Source organism: Notamacropus eugenii, chromosome 1 (genome assembly GCF_028372415.1).
Source record: "Notamacropus eugenii isolate mMacEug1 chromosome 1, mMacEug1.pri_v2, whole genome shotgun sequence".
Taxonomy (NCBI): Eukaryota; Metazoa; Chordata; class Mammalia; order Diprotodontia; family Macropodidae; genus Notamacropus; species Notamacropus eugenii.
This window is the reverse complement of record NC_092872.1, coordinates 344,645,544-344,669,313: the sequence shown is the minus strand read 5'-3', so window position 1 is coordinate 344,669,313 and position 23,770 is coordinate 344,645,544. Positions and strand designations below refer to the sequence as shown.

General features: G+C 39.5%; 1 protein-coding gene across 3 annotated transcripts in view; it reads right to left on the bottom strand.

Moving 5' to 3' along the window:
- The window catches only part of SLC22A4 (solute carrier family 22 member 4), a 99,074-nt gene that overhangs the window by 19,299 nt on the left and 56,005 nt on the right, over positions 1-23,770 (bottom strand). For all 3 annotated transcript variants that reach the window (XM_072629999.1, XM_072629998.1, XM_072629997.1), the window contains exons 4-6: positions 13,349-13,520; positions 4,281-4,407; positions 1,534-1,634 (exon numbers count right to left, since the gene is read on the bottom strand). In XM_072629999.1, coding sequence (XP_072486100.1) covers positions 1,534-1,634; positions 4,281-4,407; positions 13,349-13,520 — 400 coding nt within the window. The remainder of the gene's footprint in view (positions 1-1,533; positions 1,635-4,280; positions 4,408-13,348; positions 13,521-23,770) is intronic.

Here is a 23,770-nt window from a genome sequence, read left to right as displayed (position 1 = left end):
ACAAAAGGAAAATTACAAATCTGAGGTGTATCCTCTGGTGACTTGGCTTTTGCTGACATGCATAAGATAAGTTTAAGATAAGATAAGTCTAAGTTTAGAAAGATATTTAGCCATCTAATAAAGATAATTCCTCTTAGAATACATGTCCCTCAAAGTTTTCTAAATATGTATTTTCTTTCCATTATTATATTATTATATTTATTTCTAACCTAAAAAAAATGAATACCAATAGCATTAGTAGTGGGGCACGTAGGTGTTGCAGTGGATAGAGTGCCAAGCCTGCAGACAGGAAGACTCATCTTTCTGATTTTAAATCTGGTTTCAGATATTTACTAGCTGTGTGACTCTGGGCAATTCACTAAGCCCTGTTGGCCTCAGTTTCCTCATCTGTAAAATGAACTACAGAAGGAAATAGCAAATCAATCCAGTATCTTTGTTAGAAAAACCCCAGATGGGGTTGCAAAGAGTTGGACATGACTGAAACAACTGAACGATAACAACAACGCAGGTAGTAGTAGCAGTAGCAGCATCTGCCACGTTATAGCTCTATCAGGAAAGGTTCTGGAAGATTTTCATAAATCCATAAAATCTACATAATATAAATGATTAAACTTTGGGAGGAAGATCGGAGAGTGACGAGCATGTAAAATGCAGCAGATACGACTGGAATCTTTTTGATCTAATAGTTGTCTACTTCTTTGTTGTCCCGGTAGTCCTGGTCTGCTCTTCCTCTTTATTCTATTTCTCAGAGAGGGCAGTCTTCACTATCAGGCCCTACCTTCACGTCATTTTTAAGTTTAATTATAGCAAGCATATTTTTAAAATGCCCTAAAACGATATCATTGAACGTATCTAATTTTGGCACTTGGGGAGTCTTAGATTGGTTTGTTCTGATCCAATAGTGTAATTTCTAGTATAGATCTGGAATTGGCTTCAAAACTAATAGCCCTGTCTCAAATACTAATCAGGTCAGTCATCTTGTTCTTAATTTCAAAGGAGTTGAAAAGACTCATTGGGAATGAGTCATGGCAGAGCGGCAACTAGGAATGAATGGACCTGAGGCAAATTGAGTTGCAGGGTTTGGAGAGATGGAGTAGTGGAGCAGACACTCTGGGAGAAGGGTTGACCCATTGCTTGGAGAGTCTGGTCCAGCTTCCTCAGGGTTGTGGAGGAAGGTAGAGCTCAGGACTCTGAGGCTGTGAGCCTAGAATGAACTCCTCTTCCCCTCTCATTTGCTTCCCCTGAACTCCCACCACTAATTATTAGTAATGGCTCCAGGGCACAGTTCTAGCAGCCTGTTTTGTCACTTAATATCAAGGACTTATATAAAGTTCCTGAATATTCATCGCTGTCAAACTCCAGAAAGTGAATTTAGAGTCAATCCCAAATAACTTGGAATAACATTTTCTTATGTGTCACTGATATGGACTCCAGCCCTAGTGCCTACTACTTTCCCTGACTTACGCAAACCAATCCCAAACAACCTCACAAGCTTCTTTGTAGCAGACATGCATTTTCAGGTCGGTCACTTACCAGAGCATCAAAGACATGAAGGTGATTATGGCAATGTGACGAGTTCTGAATAGATCCGGGAAGTATCCCTTCTGCTGTTTTAGGGATGTAAACTCTTGGAGCTAAAAGAATGGAGGTGATTGTGAGATTAGATAAAGGAAAGATACTCTTGAATATACAGTGACACCTACTTAATCTGGCATCCCATGGGACAGGATGATCCCATCTCCTCTCTGTCACATTTGTGTTGTTGGTCCTTAACTTACTCCATTTAGCATTTGATCACCTGAAAAGACCTTGGCCTAAAGGCCCCAAGGTCTCCCAGTGCATCCTGGGCCATCCCCAGTCATCCTGAGGAATATCTGGTCACTGGATTCAGATGGCTCTGGAGGAGAAGTGAGGCTGATGACCTGCACAGCCCTCTCTCACTCAAAACAAAGTCAAGTGCAAGTCATGTCCTCATTCTCTGTTGGCATGGTCTTCTTCAGCAACGCAGGACAAACATGATTCTGAATTGTACATTGTTCCATAATCGTTTCATGTTTGTTCCAGGGGACTGTGAACTCTTCAAGGGTAGGCACATAGGACTGCTTCTGTCTCCCTAGCATAAGCTGCTAAGAACTTATTATTTACTCAATAAATGCTTTCTGAATTGGGTTGGATTTACAAAGGTGACACCCACTAACAATGCCACTTCAGGTGGGCTAAGTGGAACGATTATTTCAAGGATGCTTTGGGATGATGGATGAGCCCTGGGGAGCTTGAGCTCTATGAAGCTTCCCATTATCTGTGAGTATGAATCCAGAATATCTTTCCCTCTCTGTTTTATATATAAATACACACACATACACATATACATATGTATGTATACACATATGTATATACACAGATATATATATATACATATAAAAGAATGGAGGTGATTTTGAGATTAGATAAAGGAAAAATATTCTTGAATATACAGTGACACCTACTTAATCTGGCATCCTCATGGGACAGGATGGTCCCATCTCCTCTCTGCCACATTTGTGGCATATATATGTATATATATACAGAGAGAGAGAGATATCCACCTTCCTAGGCCTCTGAACCTCTAATGAACACGGACAAACACTACCATGTTTGACCTCAGGCAAGTAATTTGCCCTCTCTGGGCCTCTTTTCTTAGTACAGTGTGTGACACATAGTTGGCACTTAATCAGTGCTTTGTTGTCTTGACTTAATTGTATAACGAGTGGTGACGACTAGGTGATTTCTAAGGTAACTTCCTGCTTTAAATCTAAATGACTTTATGATCCTAGAACTATGTCCTATCAACTAAGATGTCCTGGGGGTGGTTCTATGCTTGATAGTTGAAAGGTGACATGCCACAGTGGAGGGGTCACTGGACTTGTAGTCAGAAAGACCTGGGTTCAGATCTCATCTGACTTGTTGCGTGACCTTGAACAAGTAACTTGATTTCTCTGTGACTGAGTTTCCTCATCTGTAAAATGAGGTTGGACTTGATGATCATCCAGCTCTAAATATATAATAATGTCTAACATTTACGAAGCACTTTTAAGTTTGCCGAGAGCTTTAGAATATATCATCTAATCCTCACACTAATCTGGGAGGTGGGTGCTGTTATCACTTCCATTTTGTAGTGCAGGAAACTGAGGCTAAGAGAGGTTAAGTGCCTTGCCCTGTGTTAAGAGGTATCTGAGGCAAAATCTGAAATCAAGTCTTCCTGTCTCCAAATCCAGGACTTTAGCTACCTTATTACCTCCCTCCCTATGTGATTCTAGAAACATCACAAGATTCTGATACTTCCTAAACATGGAGGAGCACAGTCTCCACTGAAACAAAACTAATGTCCTTAGTACCTTCATGCTTCAAAAGGCAACCCCAAACCCACCATTTCCAGTCTCCAGGAAGCCTTCCCAAATTTATGTCAAACTAGGCACAAACCTATACAAATCCCTCCAAATCTCACATTACCCACATAATTGTGTTCTTATGGGCCTCCTTGGGGACATGGATAATTTTTTATTTGTCTTTCTAGTTGTGTCACTGTACACAGATGACTTGAAAAAGGTACTTGCTTAATGTTTGTTGAATGAGTAAATGAAAATTTACATGTTCCACGGACAGAGTCAAGAGAAACACATCATAGCCTCTATTCCACTCCGCTGGTGATCATTGGCTTTTGATGACATGACAACTCTATTGGTTTGCCCTATTTCTCCCATTAGATTATATGTGGGACATGTATACCCTATATCTAATTGCTTACCATCTCAGGGAGGGAGGAGGGGAAGAGGAAGGGAGGGAGGGATAGAATGTGGAACCCAAAACTTTGAAAAACCAAATGTTTAAAATTGTTTCAACATGTAATTGGGGGAAATTTTCATTTTATATATATATATATATATATATATATATATATATATAAATATAATGTATACATACATATATACACATATATACAGACATAGCTATACATACACACATACAAATACATATGCATATATACATAAATACAGGCATAAGTATAAATGCATACACATAAACGTAAATACATATATACATAATACATACATATACATATATACACACACTATATATACACATATATCCTGTGTCCAAGTTATCTTTGGAGCACTAAGTTTAGGATCTTTCATTTAGTGAAAGCTCAATACATATTTAGGTATAAGGAGAATAATGATATATTAAAGTCAAGAGTACATGATTGGCATTACAGAAAAGAGCAAATGTCCATAAATGCTTACCTCCGAAGGATCAAATACTATGACAGGTGCTGTCACTTTATTCATTTTTGCAGCCTTTTGGATGATGTCTTCTGCCTCTTTAATTCTTCCTTGAGATAGCAGCCATCGTGGAGATTCAGGAATAACCCTGTAATTGAGTTTGGGGTTTAGTTCCCATGAGTATTTATTTTGTTCTCAGAAGCTGTCAATTCCATAATGACAATCAAAAAAAACCTTAGAAAACATTATCTTTCATAAGAAGTAATTTTAAAAAATTAAGACTTGCTTTTCTTTCTTTATATTAAGAAAAAAACCCTCTGAATTGTTTCCTCCACATGTTTCCTATCAGAAACTTTTGGCTAGTGGGTATATACAAACATTAAAGAGGTTTTAGGAATATTCTGTCCAGGGTAACCCAATATATAGGGTGATGAAGACATTACTAATCAACATGAGACATAAGTAGCCCGTGAGATATTCAAGAGGTTACGGTATCTTTGAAGGACTGTCTGGGAATTATATGTTAGTTCCTTCCTTGTAGAGAGCCACTGGGGTGTGACTGAAAGAGTTTGAGACTTGGAGAGATGCAAGAGACCTGAGTTTAAATTCCACCGTGAGCACTTAGCTAGCTGTACAACTGTAGAGAAATCACTTAATTTCTTTAAGGTTCATTTTCCTCACCTATAAAATGGGGACATGTGAGATGATATATCTATCTCATAAAGTTGTTTGAGGATCAAACGAGGTAATTACGTTAACTGTTTTGCAAACCTCAAAGTGGACAAGAATGACAGTGCCTTGTACAAGGTGGGCACTTAAAATGGTTTTAAAATGTTGAATGGGTCAATCAGTGAAAATGAGTTATGACACTGTGCTTTGCCAAGTTGCCCTACATGAATGATAATATCCCTTGCTCCCAAACCATGGAGGTGGCACAGTGGATAGAGAACTGAACCTGGAGTCAAGAAGACCCAACTTCAAATCCATCTTCAAACACTTACTAGTTGCATGACCCTGGGTAAGTCACTTAACCTTGTCTACCTCAGTTTTCTCAACTATAAAATGGGGGGAAATAAAGGACCCCAGCTTCTGGGATAAGAACTCACTGTTTGACAAAAATTGCTGGGAAAACTGGATAACAGTGTGGTGGAAATTAGGCATAGATCCATACCTGACACTGCACACAAGAATAAAGTCCAAATGGGTACATGATTTAGGTATAAAGATTGATGCCATGAATAAACTGGAGAAGCAAGGAATAGTGTATTTATCAGATTTATGGAGAAGGGAAGAATTTTTTACTAAAGAAGAGATAGAAAGCATTATGAAATGCAAAATGGATAATTTTGATTACATTAAACTGAGAAGTTTTTGCACAACCAAACCCAATGCAACCAAAATCCGGAGGGATGTAGTAAATTGGGAAAGAATTTTTACAGCTAAGCTTGGGGATAAAGGCCTCATTTCTAGAATATATAGAGAACTGACTCAAATATATAATCATACCAGTCATTCCCCAATTGATAAATGGTCAAAGGATATGAACAGGCAATTTTCAGAGGAAGAAATTAAAGATATCTATAATCATATGAAAAAATGCTCTAAATCACTCTTGATTAGAGAGATGCAAATCAAAACAACTCTGAGGTACCACATCACACCTATAAGATTGGCAAACATGACAGAGCAAGAAAATGATAAATGCTGGAGAGGATGTGGGAGAGTTGGAACACTAATTCATTGTTGGTGGAGCTGCGAGTGCATCCAACCATTCTGGAGAGCAATTTGGAACTATGCCCAAAGGGCTACAAAAATGTGTATACCCTTTGACCCAGCAATATCGCTACTAGGACTGCATCCCCAAGAGATCATAAAAATGGGAAAGGGTCCCACATGTACAAAAATATTTATAGCAGCACTCTTTGTAGTTGCCAAAAACTGGAAGTCAAGGGGATGTCCATCAATTGGGGAATGGCTGAATAAATTATGGTATATGAATGTAATGGAGTACTATTGTGCCATAAGAAATGATGAACAAGAAGACTTCAGAGAGGCCTGGAAGGACTTATATGATCTGATGCTGAGTGAAAGGAGCAGAACCAGGAGAACTTTGTGCACAGCAACGACCACAGTGTGCGAGAGTTTTTTGTGGTAGACTTGGAATTTTGTAATAACGCAAGAACTTCTTAAAAAAAAAAAAATCAAATCCCAATGGTGGTTCTCTAAGGCAAAATGCCTTCCACACTCAGAGAAAGAAATATGGAAGTCATTCGCAGAATGTAGCAGATCATGTTTGTGTATGTGTAAGTTTTTGTGTATCATGTTTTGATTTGTTATATGATTTCTTCCATTTATTTTAGTCCGACTACATAGCATGACTATAGTGAAAATGTACTCAATAGGAAAGTATATGTAGAACCTATACAGAATTGTATGTAGTCGTGGGGAGGGAGGGGGGTAGTAGGGGGTAGGTGTGGGGGGGATAAAATCTCAATTGTATGGCAGTGATTGTTAAACATTAAAAAGTAATTTAAAAAAAATGGGGGGAAATAATAACAACTAGCTCTCAGGGTTATAGGTAGGATCAAATGAGATAACATTTCCAAAGTGCTTAGCACACAGTGCATGGCACATTTAGGTACTTAACCCCTCTTTCCTCCTACAGGTGTTCAAACATAACATTGGAGGACATAGCTTTTCCTGACCTTACCTAAATTCTTTCCCTTTCTTACTTCAGCACCTGAATTTTTCAGCTTTTCCATTTCCAACTAGCATGATTTTTTTTTTTTCCTGTATGATTTCCCTGGAAATTTAAATTCTATTAAAAAAAGTATTGGGGATGTTTTCCCACTGATATCACTAGGATCCCCAGCACTAGCGATGACCTAATTGAGAATTGGCCAGAAATAATAACCTTACAAACCATCCCTTGTCCAAGCTCCCCTCCTTATCTCTAGTCTAGGCAAATGACTTATTGTCTTCCTCCATGAGAATGAAGACTTCCTCCTCGAGAGCAGAGACTATCTTTTACCTTTTTTTATCCCCAGAACTTAGCACAGTGCCTGGAACGTAGTAGGTACTTAATAAATGCTTATTGACTAACTTGAAAAGATCTCATGTAAACAAATGCCTATCGGTCTGCTGTTATACATTATTAAATAGAATAAGTTACCCAAACCCTCCCTGCTGAGTTAGTCAGCTTCCACATACAACTGCTGTGCCACTGAAATACATTTTGACCAATGCGCTTAGCTAACATAAATCCTGGTCCTGGTGATGTATGGTGTTATACATATTTATGAATATATATACAAATATTTTGTTCCCATATACATAATACACACATATATAAGTACGTGTGTATACACATATATATGCATGTATACACACATACATGGAGGCATGGGAAGATGAGATATATGTGTATACACACATATATGCACATACATAATGTACATTCTTACACATATGTGTATATATGTGTGCATGCGTATATACACATATCCTGTCCTTTTGCAGGGGCCCAATGCCACATGATCCCAGATGACTGAATCAATTATGTTTGGGCAAGATCACTTGGTGTGAGTAGGTAGCTTTGAGAATTTCTCCATGGGGCTCTCCACCCAGCTCTATAACAGTTCTGGTTGCTCTCTACCGTTTTCTCAACTCTAGAGTATGGTGCAAAGGAACCTAATATTTTCCGTGGCAATACAAATTTGAGCATGCTTCTGAATGTTAGAGGCACTAACCCTCAGACCTATTAGAACAAAGGCAGTACTGAGTTCTGTGTGATGTACACCTAACAAAGGGAACTTATAGCTTACACAGAACTCATTAAAGAACAAAAAAAAGTCATATCTAGGAATTTTTGTACTGGAATAAAAATGACAAACTGTATTTTGGGCAATTGACATGAAGTGTGCCCTCTGTTGGGAGGGGAGATACAACTCTATGAGTGTGTGATAAGACTAGGGAAGAGTGGGACAGAGACTTATAATATACTTAAGAAAAGTCTCAGGAATGGGTTGGACAGGGCAAAACAAGGCTCACCTCAGCACACCATGGCGGAACATCTGGTTTTAACTAAGGATTCTTATTAATCAGGTGCTCAGGTCTTTGCTTTCTACATTGTTCAGAGAATACAAGTGTTGTCACTAACGTCTAAATTTGGTGCCCTGGGACAAAGCCCTAGGTAGGATCTGAAGGATCCAATTGGATGGCATGTGATGTTGGGGATATTAGGAAGCTAAAAAGCAAAAGAGGAGTCTTGCACCTGAGCTTGTAGTAATACACACATGTATTTAAGGGGATAGAGTTAGAATTGAACCTTTTAGATGGTGGTATTCATTTCAGAGGCCTGGGGGTGGTGGAGAGAGGATGGAGCACTGGCATCTATGTGACTGGAAGTATGTGAGTGGGAGAAGAGTGGGACTGTCCAGAAGGAAGAGTGTGTGAGTGAGAAGGGGAGGAGAGACATCAGCAAGTATTTTGGGAAGAGACAGAGACTGAATGAGTGAGCCTGAGGGCTAAGACAAAAAGGTGGAGCTGGTGAGCCCTCCCTATCCATCGAATCCTGAACTTGGGCTCAATAATCTTGTCACTTTGGGCCAGTGACTTAACCTCACTGGCCCTGAGTTTCCATAGCTGTAAAATGAAGGAGTTGAAGTAGATAGCTTCGTTGGCTCCTCATAGCTCCAGATCTAAGATTTTGTAACACTGGGTAGTAGGGGAGCAAGGTAATGGCCTGGATCCCTGTGCCTTTTCCCCAGTTAGGCCAATGAGACAAGTGGAAACAGCTCCATGTCTTCTCAGTGGCATTTGCCTGCTGCCAAACATCAGCACTGGGGCAGGACCAAGACTCTCTAGGGATATGCTATTTAGACCAACATTTTGCTTTTAAGGGGGAAACATTGATGAGGATGGGTTTCTCAGACTGTCAGACTCAGATTGGAATCAGAAGAGATTCGAGGTAGGTAGTACGTCAAAATAGGTTTGAGAAAATACTTGTCATTATATAGAGTAATACCCCATAGAGCTTCTGCCCCATACCATGTTTATATACTCATACTTCCCCTGTAGCTGGGGAACCCTAGACAAATAGTATGTGAAGGCAAGGACAAGTTATTAAGGGACTTGGGATAAAAACAAAATGGTGGGTTTCTCCATTAAACCAAAGCAGTTTTTAGCCTGCCATTAGGCAGCCAGGGGGCATATTGAATAGAACGCTGACCTTGGAATCAGGAACCCCTGAGTCCAAATCCAGCCTCAGACTTATACTAACTGTGGGACCCAGGGCAACAGACTTATTCTCTATCTGCCTCACTTTCTTCAATTATACGATGGGGATAATAATATAGCAGCAACGTAGTGTTGTTGTGACAAGTAAATGAAGTAACACTTGTAAAATGCTTAATACAGTGTCTGGCACACAGTCAGTACTTAATAAGTGGTTGTTCTTTTGTTCCCTTGTTCTGTTAAGTAAAAGGAAGATGTCGCCTCCTACCCTGTGTCAGTCACTTTCTCCCCTTGCCAGCCAACATCAACGCACTATGGCACTTGATGTCACTTGGCCCAGCAGCTTCCCCGTCTCAGGCGTCCCACACTGAACAGGTAGACCACAATCTACCTCCACCCACTTGGCATGACCTAAGGTCCCCATGAGAAGATGGATTCAGAAAGGAGCATTACAAATGCAGCCCAGCTCAACAGCACCCAACTCAAGAAGGAAGAATGAGGCTATGTAGATTCTGGTCAAAACAAGGGCGAGGCTGGGAGGATCATCAGTGAAACAAACTGGAGAAAGTTAAGTAGGCTTTTCGTGACCGAGGAGAGATCAGTAAATCTGAATGCATCCATTGGGTTGTACACACAGAAATCCAAGCACTTGTGGACATAAGTTAAGGTGGGGACTGACTGGAAACTTCCATACCACAAAGATCTTATTCATATAGTAGAGTAGTAGCAACATCTTATCCCAGAATAAATATTAAAGAGGGTCTCATTAAGGGATAATGGTCAGAAGTATAGCTTAAACCTAAACATTACTTTTCTCAGACTAATAATATTAAAGGAAGCAGGTAGAGATTATTCTAGCCTACTATCCCCTATCTCTGAGGAGATCAGGGTGGTCAATCTCTGGCCCCAGCCTTCTGCCTACCCTGCTGGCAGGAATGGAAGTCTTCTCTGGAGAAGGATTGGGGGAGCAGATGCTGGAGATATTATTCTTGTCTCCATGTTAACCACATCTAGCCAGTCTCATGTTGGCATCTATAACCTACATAGGCAAAACAAAACAACACCTTCCTCTCCGCACTAAAACACACACACACACACACACACACACACAGCTCACACTTGCAATTAAGAGGAAAACACCTCTTGCAGCCAAGGGGACCTAAGAAGGCAACATCTGGCCAAAGTATATGGCATGTTAGCACTGCTCTTAGTCAATTCACCAGGGACACCTTTCTCTTGGATCTTGCCTTCACCATATAGATCAGTCACATTGCTTGGCTTTTACACTCAGCCTTTTATGCCAACCTTTAAGGTCTAGACTAAATAATGCACATTCCAGTGGAAGGTGAAAAGGCTTTTATGCTACAAGCAGATGGAAGCAAAAGGCAGCACTCTCCTTATCTATGTTCTAGCCTTGTGGGCTAGTTTGCCAATCAGTAAGTAGGAGAAAAGGCTTTATAGGTTTTAAATAACAAAAGTAAAATAGTTTCTCTTTGACTGGATCCTGTGAAATATAGCTGCAGGGCTTAAAACAAGTTGGGGATTTTCTGACTGGTTCAGGCTTGGGCCACATGGATTTGACTCCTAATTCTTTGTTACCTAAGCCCCTGTCTGGGTCTCAGTTTCTTCATCTCAGGAAGCTAGGTGGTGCAGTGGATGGAATGCTGGGCCTGAAGTCAGAAAGACCTGAGTTCAAATCTGATCTCATCCAGTTGCCAGCTGTGTGACCCAGGGTAAACAGGCAACTGTCTGCCTCAGTTTCCCCAACTCTAAAATGACGATCATACTAGCTCCTAATTCTGACAGGGTTATTGTGCTGATCAAGTGAGATAATATTTGTGTGTCCTTAGTACAATGCCTGGCACATAGTAGGCACTTAACAAACACCCATTCCCTTTCCTTCGTCTGTGAAATTAAGGGTTTAGACAGGGTGACCTGTAAAGGTCACTTCTAGCTCTAAACTCTCTGAAAAGCTTGATTCCCCACCCCAATTCCCCACCCCCAAAGACATTTCAAGTTATAAGGTTAGCCTTAACTACAAGGCTGATAAGAGGTTGTTTTTTAGAGTTCTAACATGCTTGAGAGAGAAGAGAGAGACCTAGAGGTTCCTGGTCTGAAGGAAGAATGATTAAGGAGGTATTTCTTCTTGTATCTTGTATCTTCTTGTATTTCTTGGTACTCTTGGATCTCTTACAATGGGACCTACTCAGCAAAATCAGCCAGTGGGAACGTGGGATGTAAAGAAGAGTCTGTCTGGATGGGGCTTCTCTGGGACATCCACATGCCATTGTGGATCCAGGATAATTTCCCTTCGGCAGAACTGCTTTATAAGGAAGTGGGTGTAAAGTCGCTGTGACCTGCCCTGTTGATTCAGTTGACTGTCTTCTGATCTGAGTGGTACTCATGAAGTTTGTTCAGTAAGCATGAAGTCTGGCTCTTGAATTCAGAATAAGAAGGGGTCAGTTGAGTTGGACTTATTTCTATGCTCTATCAGACACCATTTCAAACTTTGTAAGAGACATGGAAGGGGAAATATCATTGGCAAAAATCAAGAGGGAAATATCCCACACACTAAATTTATATTGGTGATCCATCAGTCTGATAAGTTATGAAGGCACTCATAGGTTGTATCAAGAAAGCAGCTTTTCTAGAAGGCAAAGAATGGGCCAGACCACATTTACAACTGTGGCACATCGAAGGAAAAGGTATCTCATTAAATGAATATGTCTTCATGCTATAATCAGATAATGCACATTCCAGTGAAAGGTGAAAAGGCTTTTATAGCTCAAAACAAGACCAAAGATCATGCCAACTTTAGGCCTAGAGAAAATATTAAGCCTTGAAAAAACTGATGACAGAGGTTTTCATGGTGCTGAATAAGAAAGTCTCATAGCCCAACAAAGGCAGCTTTCCAGAGTTATTGATGGGAGGTTGGGCTGTAGCCAAACCAAGAGTAATTATAAGGGAATTTAATGGATTTTAAAAAATCCCTCATAAAAGACAGGGTGCTTTCTCTTCCTGCTTCAATGTGGAAAATAAAAGAAGCAAAACCACAAAAGTCACATCAAAACCATTGACCAAACTCAGTGCTCCAAGGAAGTTGGATTAAAAAGCTATCTTTCATTTCCCTGTCTCCCTCAAATGTCAAAATAGGCAGAGGCAACTATTAAATTCACTGCTGTATCCTGGGCCCCCACTCCTCCTTTAAAGTGAATTCTATTTCACCAATACTTTGGGTCATTTTTCAAACTCTAATACTATTTTGAGAGAGAACAAGACACAGATGAATTGTAAAAAGACCTGACTAGAAATTGTTATTTCTCTTTAAAAAAAATCCTTCTATCTCTCTTATTGTCCCTCTATCTCTGTCTCTGTCTGTTTATCTCCCTCTTTCTGCCTGCAGTTCTATGAAGATAAGCAAACACATCTTAAAACATTGTAGGGAAAGTCTTATCATAGAAAAGTTGAAGGACTTCATATGTTTTCATAAACAGAAAACAGACTTTCTAAAGGAAGGCCAAAGTGGAAAGGGAAGTTAATAGCACATGAAAGAGAAAAACAAACAGGCAACAGAAAGGATGGCTGCAGGTTAAGATTCCACTCTGAAAGTGGCACATTCAAGCAGTCATGGAGGATCCTAACCACAGCCACCACACATATCAGTGAGATGGAACATGTGGTGTAACCGATCCCAAAGCAGAAGGGCCATTGCTCTTAGAAGGCACCAAGCCAAAAAAAAAAAAAAAAAAAAGCTTGAAGCAAAGTAACATTTCAACCCAACTGTTGATCTTAAAAATTGTAGCTCCAGATGTGCCCCTCTGGAAGGGAATGCCTGTGAACATGGTCTCACTCACCACCACAGCGGGACACACAGCACCCCCGGCACCGTCAGAGCCAGTAGCAACATCCGCCAGTCTCTGATGAAGTAAGCAAACAGTGGCAGCAACATGTAGCCAATTGCAAAAAATATGCAAACTCCTAATGTAGAGAATATAATACGAACTGATTTGCCAAGTATCTCTGTTCCTGTTCAAAACAAGGGAGGAGTATTAGCATTGTAACTCACTTTATTTTAATATTTGCTCATCACAATATCATCCAATTTTGTCATGGAAGTTAGAGTTCAAGCTAATGACATTCTTAAGCAAGAAGGACGTATTTCCTTGGGGATACACATCAAATTCTAGTGAAGAAATAGTTTAGTGTGTCTCCCACCTTGTAGTTTAGGAGAAGGTTCTCATGAGATACTAAAGACAAAAAATGGGCCTGACTCACACAGAATGGTGCACGCATGGTTAGGGGTGGCCATTGTGGTAAGTGTTTTGGAAGGTTTAAGCTGTGGGGGGAGAGAAGGTGTAGAAATGACTATGATACTAAAAAAAGGCATCAGTAAAATGGACTAGAAAAAAACAACTCATTACTGTGTCTCAGAGATGACCTTCCTCAAAGTGAAGGAAACCACTCATCTGTTGGAGGTAACCAAGCTCCAAGACCATGTGCCCAATTAGTGGGCCTTGTTTTACTATGTGGTAGAAGGCTTAGGAAAATAGGCCAGAGCAACCTGGTAAGGTTTTGAAAAATGGTGGTGTGTGTGTGTGTGTGTGTGTGTGTGTGTGTGTGTGTGTGTGTGTGTATTTAGCATGCATTTCTAAGACTGTTCTACATGCCTAAATGAGAAGAATTTGAGCCAAAATCAAGACAGTCAATAAAATTATATTGACCCATTGGGAAGTAAAAGAGTTGAAGATTCTTTTTGTTTTCGTTTCTAAGAGTTATTGTGACCTTGCCAACCCTATGGCATTTAGAAGGGGGAAAAAACTAGACTGAGGGGAGGGGATAAATTTATATAAACCCTTTCCTTTTCTTCTTTGGTTTTCTAGGACTTAGAATGAAAAGCTCCCCTGCAGAGTTTTTGTGCACAGACTGGTCCCTATATAGGTAGAAATATTTCAAAACACTGAAAGAGAAGGAAGGGTAGTTGCTAATGTCTGGAATACAGGCATCGGAGTAAGCTGTGGCTAAAGAAAATTTTACTTTCTACATCACAGAGCAACAGAATCCACTGAAGGAATCTCATCATATATACTGGATATAAAACAGGCAGCACTTAAGAATGAAGAAAGGGCTGGATTTGGAATCAGAAGACCCTGGTTCAAAGTTCAGCTCTTTGGACATGCTAAGTTGGCCTGGATGACCAGAAGGTTCCTTCCAACTTGAAATTTAGCAGCTTAGTCTAGGAGAAGGAAGGGTACTCAGAGGAAAGTGTCTGGGGCTTACTAACTGTTGGATGTGGAGGAGCTTGCTTAACTTCCCATGGCCCAGTTTCCTCATCCATAAAGTGAGGAGATTAAATTGGATGGCCTCTGAGGTCCTTATTTGTTTGTTTGTTTATTTAGGTGAAGTCCTTGTTAGTTCAAAATCTAAGATCTTATGATCTGGCCTACATATACAAACCTATAGGAACTCTTTCTCATCCCAGTTTAAGTAACTTCAGCAAACACAAAATATCCACTGTTTGCAATGTTCGGGTAGATCTCTGCATACAGGTTCAGTGACATTGAGTGTTGTCCAAGGACCAGCCCATCTAAGTCCAGGGAGACATCACCCAAAAGCTGCGCACCAGGTAATTTTTTTTCCTCCCCAACCACAGCAACTGACAAAGATCTTCAGCTATGGAATAACAGCCCTGTGTGAATGGAGGGCATATGTCACTGATGAAATCATTAAGTCTCAAAACACTAAAGTATATTCAGGGCTCTATTTGGTGCTAGAGCTGCAAAGACAAAAGTCACGCCCACCAATGTGGGCCCCACTATAACTGATCATCAGCCTGAGTTTCTCAGCATTCATCAGAGATCAACTCAAAGTGTTCTTTTCATTACCTTCAAACCATATTTCAAATATGGTTTCAGACACTTCCTAGCTGTGTGACCTGGGGCAAGTCACTTAATCTCTGCCTCAGTTTCCTTGTAAAATGGGGATAATAATAACCCCTATCTTCCTGGAGTGTTATGAGGATCAAATGAGGTGACTGATAAATGTGTGTATGTATATCTACATATATATGCATATATAATAATATGTGGACATATTTTTAAAAAGAGCTTAGTACAGTACTTGGCATATAGCAGCATATAATTATTATATAATTAGAAATGATTGCTATAATAGAATTATGATGTAAGTATATATTTATATTATATACAATATAGATAAATGTAACATATATGATATAAATAGTTCTTGTAATGAGATTACAATACAACACAAATTACCATTGTAATTGCACGTTCTAAGGAAGACAGACCACTCGTGAAGTATGCTCTAGGAGAAGGGAAATGGGTACTCAGAAACCTTTGCCATTAGCCAGCTCTGCACATGACAGAAGTGGTAAACTTGGAATCAGAAGACCTAGTTTCAACATGCTTCTGATGCCTCTGGTCCCTGTGCTCCTGGAGGCAGCTCTAACCAGCTGTAGTTATGATTAGTATTATTTAATTTTCCACGCTTTGTTCATTATTTAGCGACACATAGTAGTTTGTCCAATAAAGAGAACTGAGGTCTTTGGATACTAGCTCTCTGATCCTGGATAAGTTATTTTGTCCCTGTTTGCCTCAGTTTCCTCATCTATAAAATAGGGATAATAATAGCACCTACCTCCCAAGGTGGTTGTGAGGAGCAAATAAGATAATAATGTAAAGTGCTTAGCATGGTGACCAGCATATAATATAAAAGTTAGCTACTATTATGAAATATTTTTACAACCTTCTGAAGGATGTCTGCTTATAGCAGAACATTTATTAAGATGGGAGGATTGAAGAAACATCTAATCTTCATAGTATATGTAATAGAGCTTCAGGCTATATTATGTAGTTATAGGTCAGCTGTTTGTAAACAGAACAATAGTGTTGGGGTACTCTGTCTCCCCAGCTGGGGTCTCTGCTTGCCCTTGCTTGCTGTGGCTCACAGCAGCTTCCTTGTTTGTACATTTCCATCATGCTTCTGTCTTTTAGGAAAGCTTTGTGACCAAAGGATGTTCTTACTCCAAATCATCTCTGAGTACTCTCGTCTGGATCTTTTATCTCTAGTGATTTTTCTAGATTTGGAAATTCTAGAAAAAATGTCTAAATATTTAGAAAAAATCTCTTCTGGGGAGGATCTGAGAGAGTTTCATGTCTCGGTTCCCAGAGTTAGGCCATTTTGTAGAAGTTAGTGCTAAGGTCAGGGCTAAAAACCGTTATCGTATTTGCTCCATTCCCAACACTCCCAGGCTGCCTCCAAATACTTTGATGAATCCCATCCTTCTCCAGGGGAGGGTCAACTCTACTCCCAAGAAAGACTGAGATGGAGTCCTGGAGCACAGCCTACTTTCCTAATGTGAAAGTGGGTATGGATGGCCTCTTCAAAAGGAAAGAGCACCATTCACTGGAAATGAGCTAGCAGAGATGAGTTGTTAAGGAATTATAGAGGGAATTCCTGAATGTCGTGGGAGGTTGGACTGTGTAGATCCCCTTCCAACCCTAAGATCTATGAGATTCCATGAAATTGACACTAGAGAAAAAGCATTTTAAAGAAGCAGCCACATCTGCCTAATTCAGGCCTACAGATCAGCAAAAACAAATCTACTTCTCAAAGCATTTCTATGCTTAGTAGGCATAATATTTTTTAAATGCTTTGTTTTTTCTAAGTACCTCATAATCTCCTCCCCACAACAGCATTACCATGACAAGATAGTAGAGATAAGCCTTTAGAGATGAAGAATATACCATTTGCTACCTGTGTGACCATGAATAACTCCCTTAATGTCCTCCTTTGCCAAGGAGAATAAGTCTAAAACCTTTTTCATTTGGCAGTCCTTAAAATATTTGAAGACAGGAATCATGTCCTCTTGAAAACCCCCCCTTTTTGTTTCAGGGCTAAACCTCACCAATGCCCTTTAAGCAGTCTTCGTACAATACATTATTGAGTCTCCTCCCTATCCCTATTCCTAGGACAGCTAGGTGACACAGTGGATAGAGTGCCAACTTGGTGTCAGGCAGAATTGAGTTCAAATGTGGTTTCAGACACTTCCTAGCTGTGTGACTGGGGGCAAGTCACTTAATCTCTGCCTCAGTTTCCTTGTAAAATGGGGATAATAATAACCCCTATCTTCCTGGAGTGTTATGAGGATCAAATGAGGTGATTGATAAATCTGTGTATGTATATCTACACATATGTGCATATATAATAATATATGGATATATTTTTTAAAAAGAGCTTAATACAGTACTTGGCATATAGAAGCTTATAAGTTATTATATAATTAGAAATGATTGCTATAATAGAATTATATTATAAGTATATATTTATATTATATACAACATAGATAAGTGTACCTTATATATGATAGAGTTATCATTATATAAAAATAAATATAATTATATTATGACATGTAATTATAAATTATCATCAGAATATATGATTATATACACAGTACATAAATATTATAGAATTATAAATGATTGTAATATAATTATATTTATATTATATATGATATACATAAATGTAATTTATATTACATATGATGTAAATGATTATTATGTATACATAAAACTACATTGTGATACATAATTATAAATGATCATCAGTATATATATATATGATTATATACACAGTGTATAAATGATTATTCCTTTCCCTCCCCTTCCCTTCCCCCATCCTGATTAATCTCCTTTGATTATACCCCAGTTCTGCAATGAGAAACTCTTATGAGCGGTATTGGCCAAACGGTCCAAATATAACTCCAGGTTCTCTGATGACCTTTTATAGGAACCTGACAACACTTGACTGAGGACTGAAAATCACATAGAACCCTCAGTCTATATTTACTACACAAGGCTGTCTGGAGATAGAAACATGTTTAGTTAAATAAAGAGGTAGGGACTGAACCTGTGGTTCCACTGGAATAAGGAAGTATTCCTGAATAAGAGAACTCTACCAAAGGAGGCTGGCATCCTCTCTGCAAATTAGAACAGAGAGATTGTGACTTGCCCCAGGTCACAAAGCCAGTATGTATCAGAGACAGGAATTGAATTCCGGTATATCTTTGAGTCTTATTTGACTATATTTTATTTAATGCAGAACTCAAGCTCTGAAGCAATTTTTTAAAAAGGTTGCTAGGAGTCGCTGTTGCACAATCTTTTGTCCTAAGGAGTGCCAACAGTAGCTAAACTTTAGCATTTGGGTTGATGAGGTAGGAGATCTGAGGTTTCTTAAGATGAGCAGCAGAGCTAATTTCCAGAATCTTCACCACTCACTCATTCTCTGTTCCAGACGTGAAGACCTATTAACACAAATCCCATAATAATAATAGGGCATGAAATAAGGAGTTTTCCAGTAGAGTGCATAGAACAAGAATATTAAAGCCTTGTTAGTAGAAGACTCCAGGACATTTACAAAAGCTGTCAGCAGCCTCTTAACAGTTTTAAGCAGTCCAGGCTGCTTGGAGAGTGGGAGTAAGGATCCCATACAGCAGAAAGGCAGCAGTCTGTTAGTGAATACTCCACCCACTTATCACTAACCCAGATGCAGCCAGTGTTGAGACTGATTTTACCTGGTAAATTCATTAATATGCAAACTGGGCTTATCTCTCCTTTTCTGATGCTCAACATAAAGTGTACATAGAGGATTATGGCATTGTAGGATCATAGATTTAGAGCTGACAGGGACCTGTTACAGGTTTAGCCTTAGCATTTTACAGACGAGTCTGACAGAGGGGAAATGATTTGACCAGAGTCACACAGGTTGTAAGTAGGGAATATATTTGTATATTCCAATATATTCCGAATATATCCAAACACCTTGGTTTCTCTATTTACAAAGATGTTTGAAACTGAGTATATTAGAGGTCACAACAAACTGATTAATCCTGGAATCACAGCAAGGCTGAGAGGCTTCTACCATAGAGATGGTCAAGTAGTGCAGTGGGTAGAGTCCTGGACTTTGACTTGGAAACGTCTGTGTTCAAATCCTGTTTCAGAGATTTACTTAACTGTATGATCCTAAGCTAGTCACTTAACCTCTCTCAGTCTCAGTTTTCTCATCTGGAAAATAACAGCATCTATCTCTCAGGGTTGTTATGAGGATCAAATGAGACAACATATGTGAAACACTTCGAAAACTTTAAAGTGATATTTAAACGGGATATTATCCTATCCCATTATCATAAGCACTAAAGCACTTCCATGGCAATATGGTACCCAAAGGCAACTACTCTCACTACTTTGGGGAAACATCTCAATGGCTTAGGCCTGCAAGAGGAATTGACCTGGACCTTTCTGCTACTACCGAGGTCTTGGGGAGACTATGGTCATTCAGGTTCTGGGGTCTCACTGTGTCCTTTTCTCTTTTCATTCTGAGTAGAAATGTGGCGCCTCTCTCACAAACTATTAATCATCTCCTTGTAACATTACTCATAGTTGTTCTCATAGTCTTTGTTAGGGAAAACTTTTTTTCCCCTTAGGTTCCTTAGGAAATGATCATTTCCTCAAATAGTCTGTCTTTAGTATTGACTCATAAATGTGATCGTGACAGTGACAAGAATGAAGAAGTCTGAGTTTGCTAGATCTTGAACTGAAATAACACTAGAAAAAAACACATACAGCTCCTATGTTCTCCCTTCCAACCTTACTTTTCTTTTTACTTTCACTGACCTCAGTTAGGGACAGCTAGATGGTGATAGGCCACTGGGCCTGGAGTCAGGAAGATCTCACTTCAAATCTGGCCTCAGATGCTTACTAGCTGTGTGACCCTGGGCAAGTCACTTAACCTCTGTTTGCCTTAATCTACTGGAGAAGGAAATGGCAAACCACTCCAGTATCTTTGCCAAGAAAACCCTATATGGAGTCACTTAACAACTTAACAATAACACCAGTTAGAGTAAATTTGGTTCTTTGACCTCAGGCTAAGAATATTTTCAGATAATTAACAAATAAATTAGAGATGTGGTCTGGCAAGTGCAAAAACTTGGAGAGGGGAAGATGTGGGTACAAATCCTAACTACAACCCTTCCTAGATGTGTGACCATTGACAAGTGATTTAGTCTTTCTGCATCTCAGGCAACTCCCTGAAATAATAAGTTATAAGTAGATTGTAATCTTTCAGTGGGGGGGAGTTCCCACACCCACAAAATCACAGGTAGTTGACACTGACCTAACAAAAAGCTGTCTGTCAAGTTTTCAAAGGAAGAAATTAAAAATATCTTTAGTCATGTGAAAAAATTCTGTAAATCACTATTGATTAGAGAAATGTAAATCAGAACAAGTCTTAGGTACCACATCACAACTGTCAGATTGGCTAACATGACAAAACAGGAAAATTATAAATGTTGGAGAAGATGTGGGAAAATTGGAACACTAATACATTGTTGGTGGAGTTGTGAACTGATCCAGTCATTTTGGAAAGCAATTTGGAATTGCGTATACCCATAAAAATGTGCATACCCTTCTAGCAATATCACTATCTCCCAAAGAGATCATACAAATGGGAAAAGGATCCACATATACAAAAATATTTATAGCAGCTCTTTTTGTGGTGGCCAAGAACTGGAAATTGAGGGGATGCCCATCAATTGGGGAATGGCTGAACAAGCTGTAACATATGAATGTAATGGAATACAATTGTGCTATAAGAAATGATGAGCAGGCAGACTTCAGAAAAGCCTGGAAAGACTTATATGAACTGATGCTGAGTGAGGGAAATAACAACCAGGAGAACACTGTACAGGATTACAGCCACATTGTGCAGTGACTAACTTTGATAGATTTGGCTCTTCTCAGCAAAGCAAGGTTCTAAGATAACTCCAAAGGACTCATGATGGAAAATGCTCTCTACCACCAGAGAAAGAATTATGGAATCTGAATGCAGATGGAAGCATACTATTGGCTCTCTTTTTTGTTTGGTTTCTTCTTTCTCGTTTCATTCCATTGGTTCTAATTCTTCTTTGTAACATGATTAATGTGAAAATATGTTTATGTGAATGTACATGTAGAGCCTATATTGGATTGCATGCCATCTTGGGGAGGGAGGCGGGGTGACAAGGGAGGGATGGGGAGAAAATTTGGAACTCAAATGCTTGTGGAACCTAACGTTGTAAACTAAAAATGAGCAAATAAACAAACAAATAAATATGTTGCCTAGGAATGTAGAAATTCAATGTGTCTCTTTAGAAGTCCATTCAATCAGAGGGTGCCTTGTTTTCTATCAAGTGGTCAGTTTGCATTGATTTCAGCAACTTCTTTGTCAGCTGATGACTCTCAAATCTATCTACCCCACCCTAACTTCTCCAATCTTTTATCTTCAACTGTCTTTTGGACATTTTGAACTAGATGATGAGAAGACATCTTAAACTCAGCATGTTCAAACTCATCTTTCCTTCCAAACTCCTATCTTTCCATTTCTGTTGAGGGCAACCCCATCCTCACAGTCCCTAGGTATCATCTTCAATTTCTCACTATCACTATCCCCCATATCCAATCTGTTGCCAAGGCCTTGTCAATTTCACCTGTGCCACACCTCTTGGCGACATCCTCTCCTCTGACACTGTCACTACTCTGGTATAGATCCTCATCCCCTCAAACCTGAATTATGGCAATAACCTGCTGGTGGGTCCCCCTGCCCTCAAGTCTCTCCCTGCTCCAATACATCCTCCATTCAGTCACCAAAGTGACTTTCCTAAAGTGCAGGTCTGACTATGTCATCCCCCTCCTCAGTAAACTCTACCGGTCCCAATTGGCTTCAGGATCAAATGTAAAATTCTCTGTTTGGCATTCAAAGACCTTCATAATCTAGTCTGTTCCTATCTTTCCTGTCTTTTTATACCTTATTGTCTGCCACACACTCTTTGATCCAGTAATATTTGTCTTCTTGCTGTTCCATGAACAAGAAACCCCATCTCTAGACTCCTGACACTTTCTCCGGCTGTCCCCCATGTCTAGAATGTTCTCCCTCCTCATTTCTGCCTATTGCCTTCCTTGGCTACCATTTTCTTTTTGGTTCACAAGTGCTAAAACAAACAAATGAAACCTTGAACCTACTGGACCAAGTCAAATTTAGACTTAATCCATAGTAATAAGCCAAAGAATCTCTCAAAGCTGAACATAGAATTAAAAAAAAAAGAAACACAAGTCAAATAACCCCAGGCAGAGTTTCTGTTCTATATTATATATGTTTCTAAAATGTCCTTTTTTGACGATTGTCCACATCAATAAGAGGATCAATGACAGGCTATCTAGCTGCAATTCTTATTGCATTTCAGCCCAGTTTTATCCACAGCTAGAAAGATAGACAGAAGCCTAAACTCACTTACTCTAAGGTAGGGTTCCCATCAGTGGTTGGTTTCACCAGAGGCAATATAGTACCACAAAAGTCAGTCATGAGACTGGTATCATCAGCATCCCTATTAATTAATTCTATATATCTTGTGTTTGTCCTTTGTTCTCGAAGAGGACCATGACTTTGATTTGAGTGAGGGAGGGCTATGAAAGGTCACCAGCCTCATTTTACGCAAAGAGTGGGCAGGTAAGTGGCACAGTGGACAGAATTTAACATTAGGAAGATTCATCTCCTAAAATATGATTTCAGAGACTTACTAGCTGTGTGACCCTGGGCAAATCACTTAACTCTGCCTCAGTTTTCTCATCTGTAAAATGAGCTGAAGAAGGAAACAGCAAACCACTCCAGTATCTTTGCCAAGAAAACCCCAAATGAGGTTACTAAGAGTTGGATGTGACTGAAAAAATGACTGAACAACAACAGTGAGCAAAATCCCTAATATCCTTCCAAGTTCAGCTTAGATACCACCTCTTCTTACAAAGGTCTTTACTTATCTCTCCATTACTAGTAACCCCTCCCCAAATTACTTAGCATCGACTTTGCATATAGCACACATTCACTTGAATGTCTTTCTGATGTTGCCCACAACATAATGTCAGTCAGGGACTGTTTCATTGATGGCTTTGTAACCCCCATGCCTAGCACAATGCCTGACACAAAATAGGTGCTTAAGGTACTTGTTGAATGAACTGATAAAGGAATGAAGCATGCAAGTAGACCTAAGGAGGACAGGGACTTTGACAGGACTTGGATAAAGATGATGAAAGGGAGATCAGATTTTTGAGGAAAGTTTGAGCATAATGGTAGAGAAGGGAGGTCTATAAAGAGATGTTCAAATTTTCAGCAAGTGAAGTGTTACCTTAAAGACCAGTGATTCCTCATCCTATTCCTCCATGGAAGAAAAA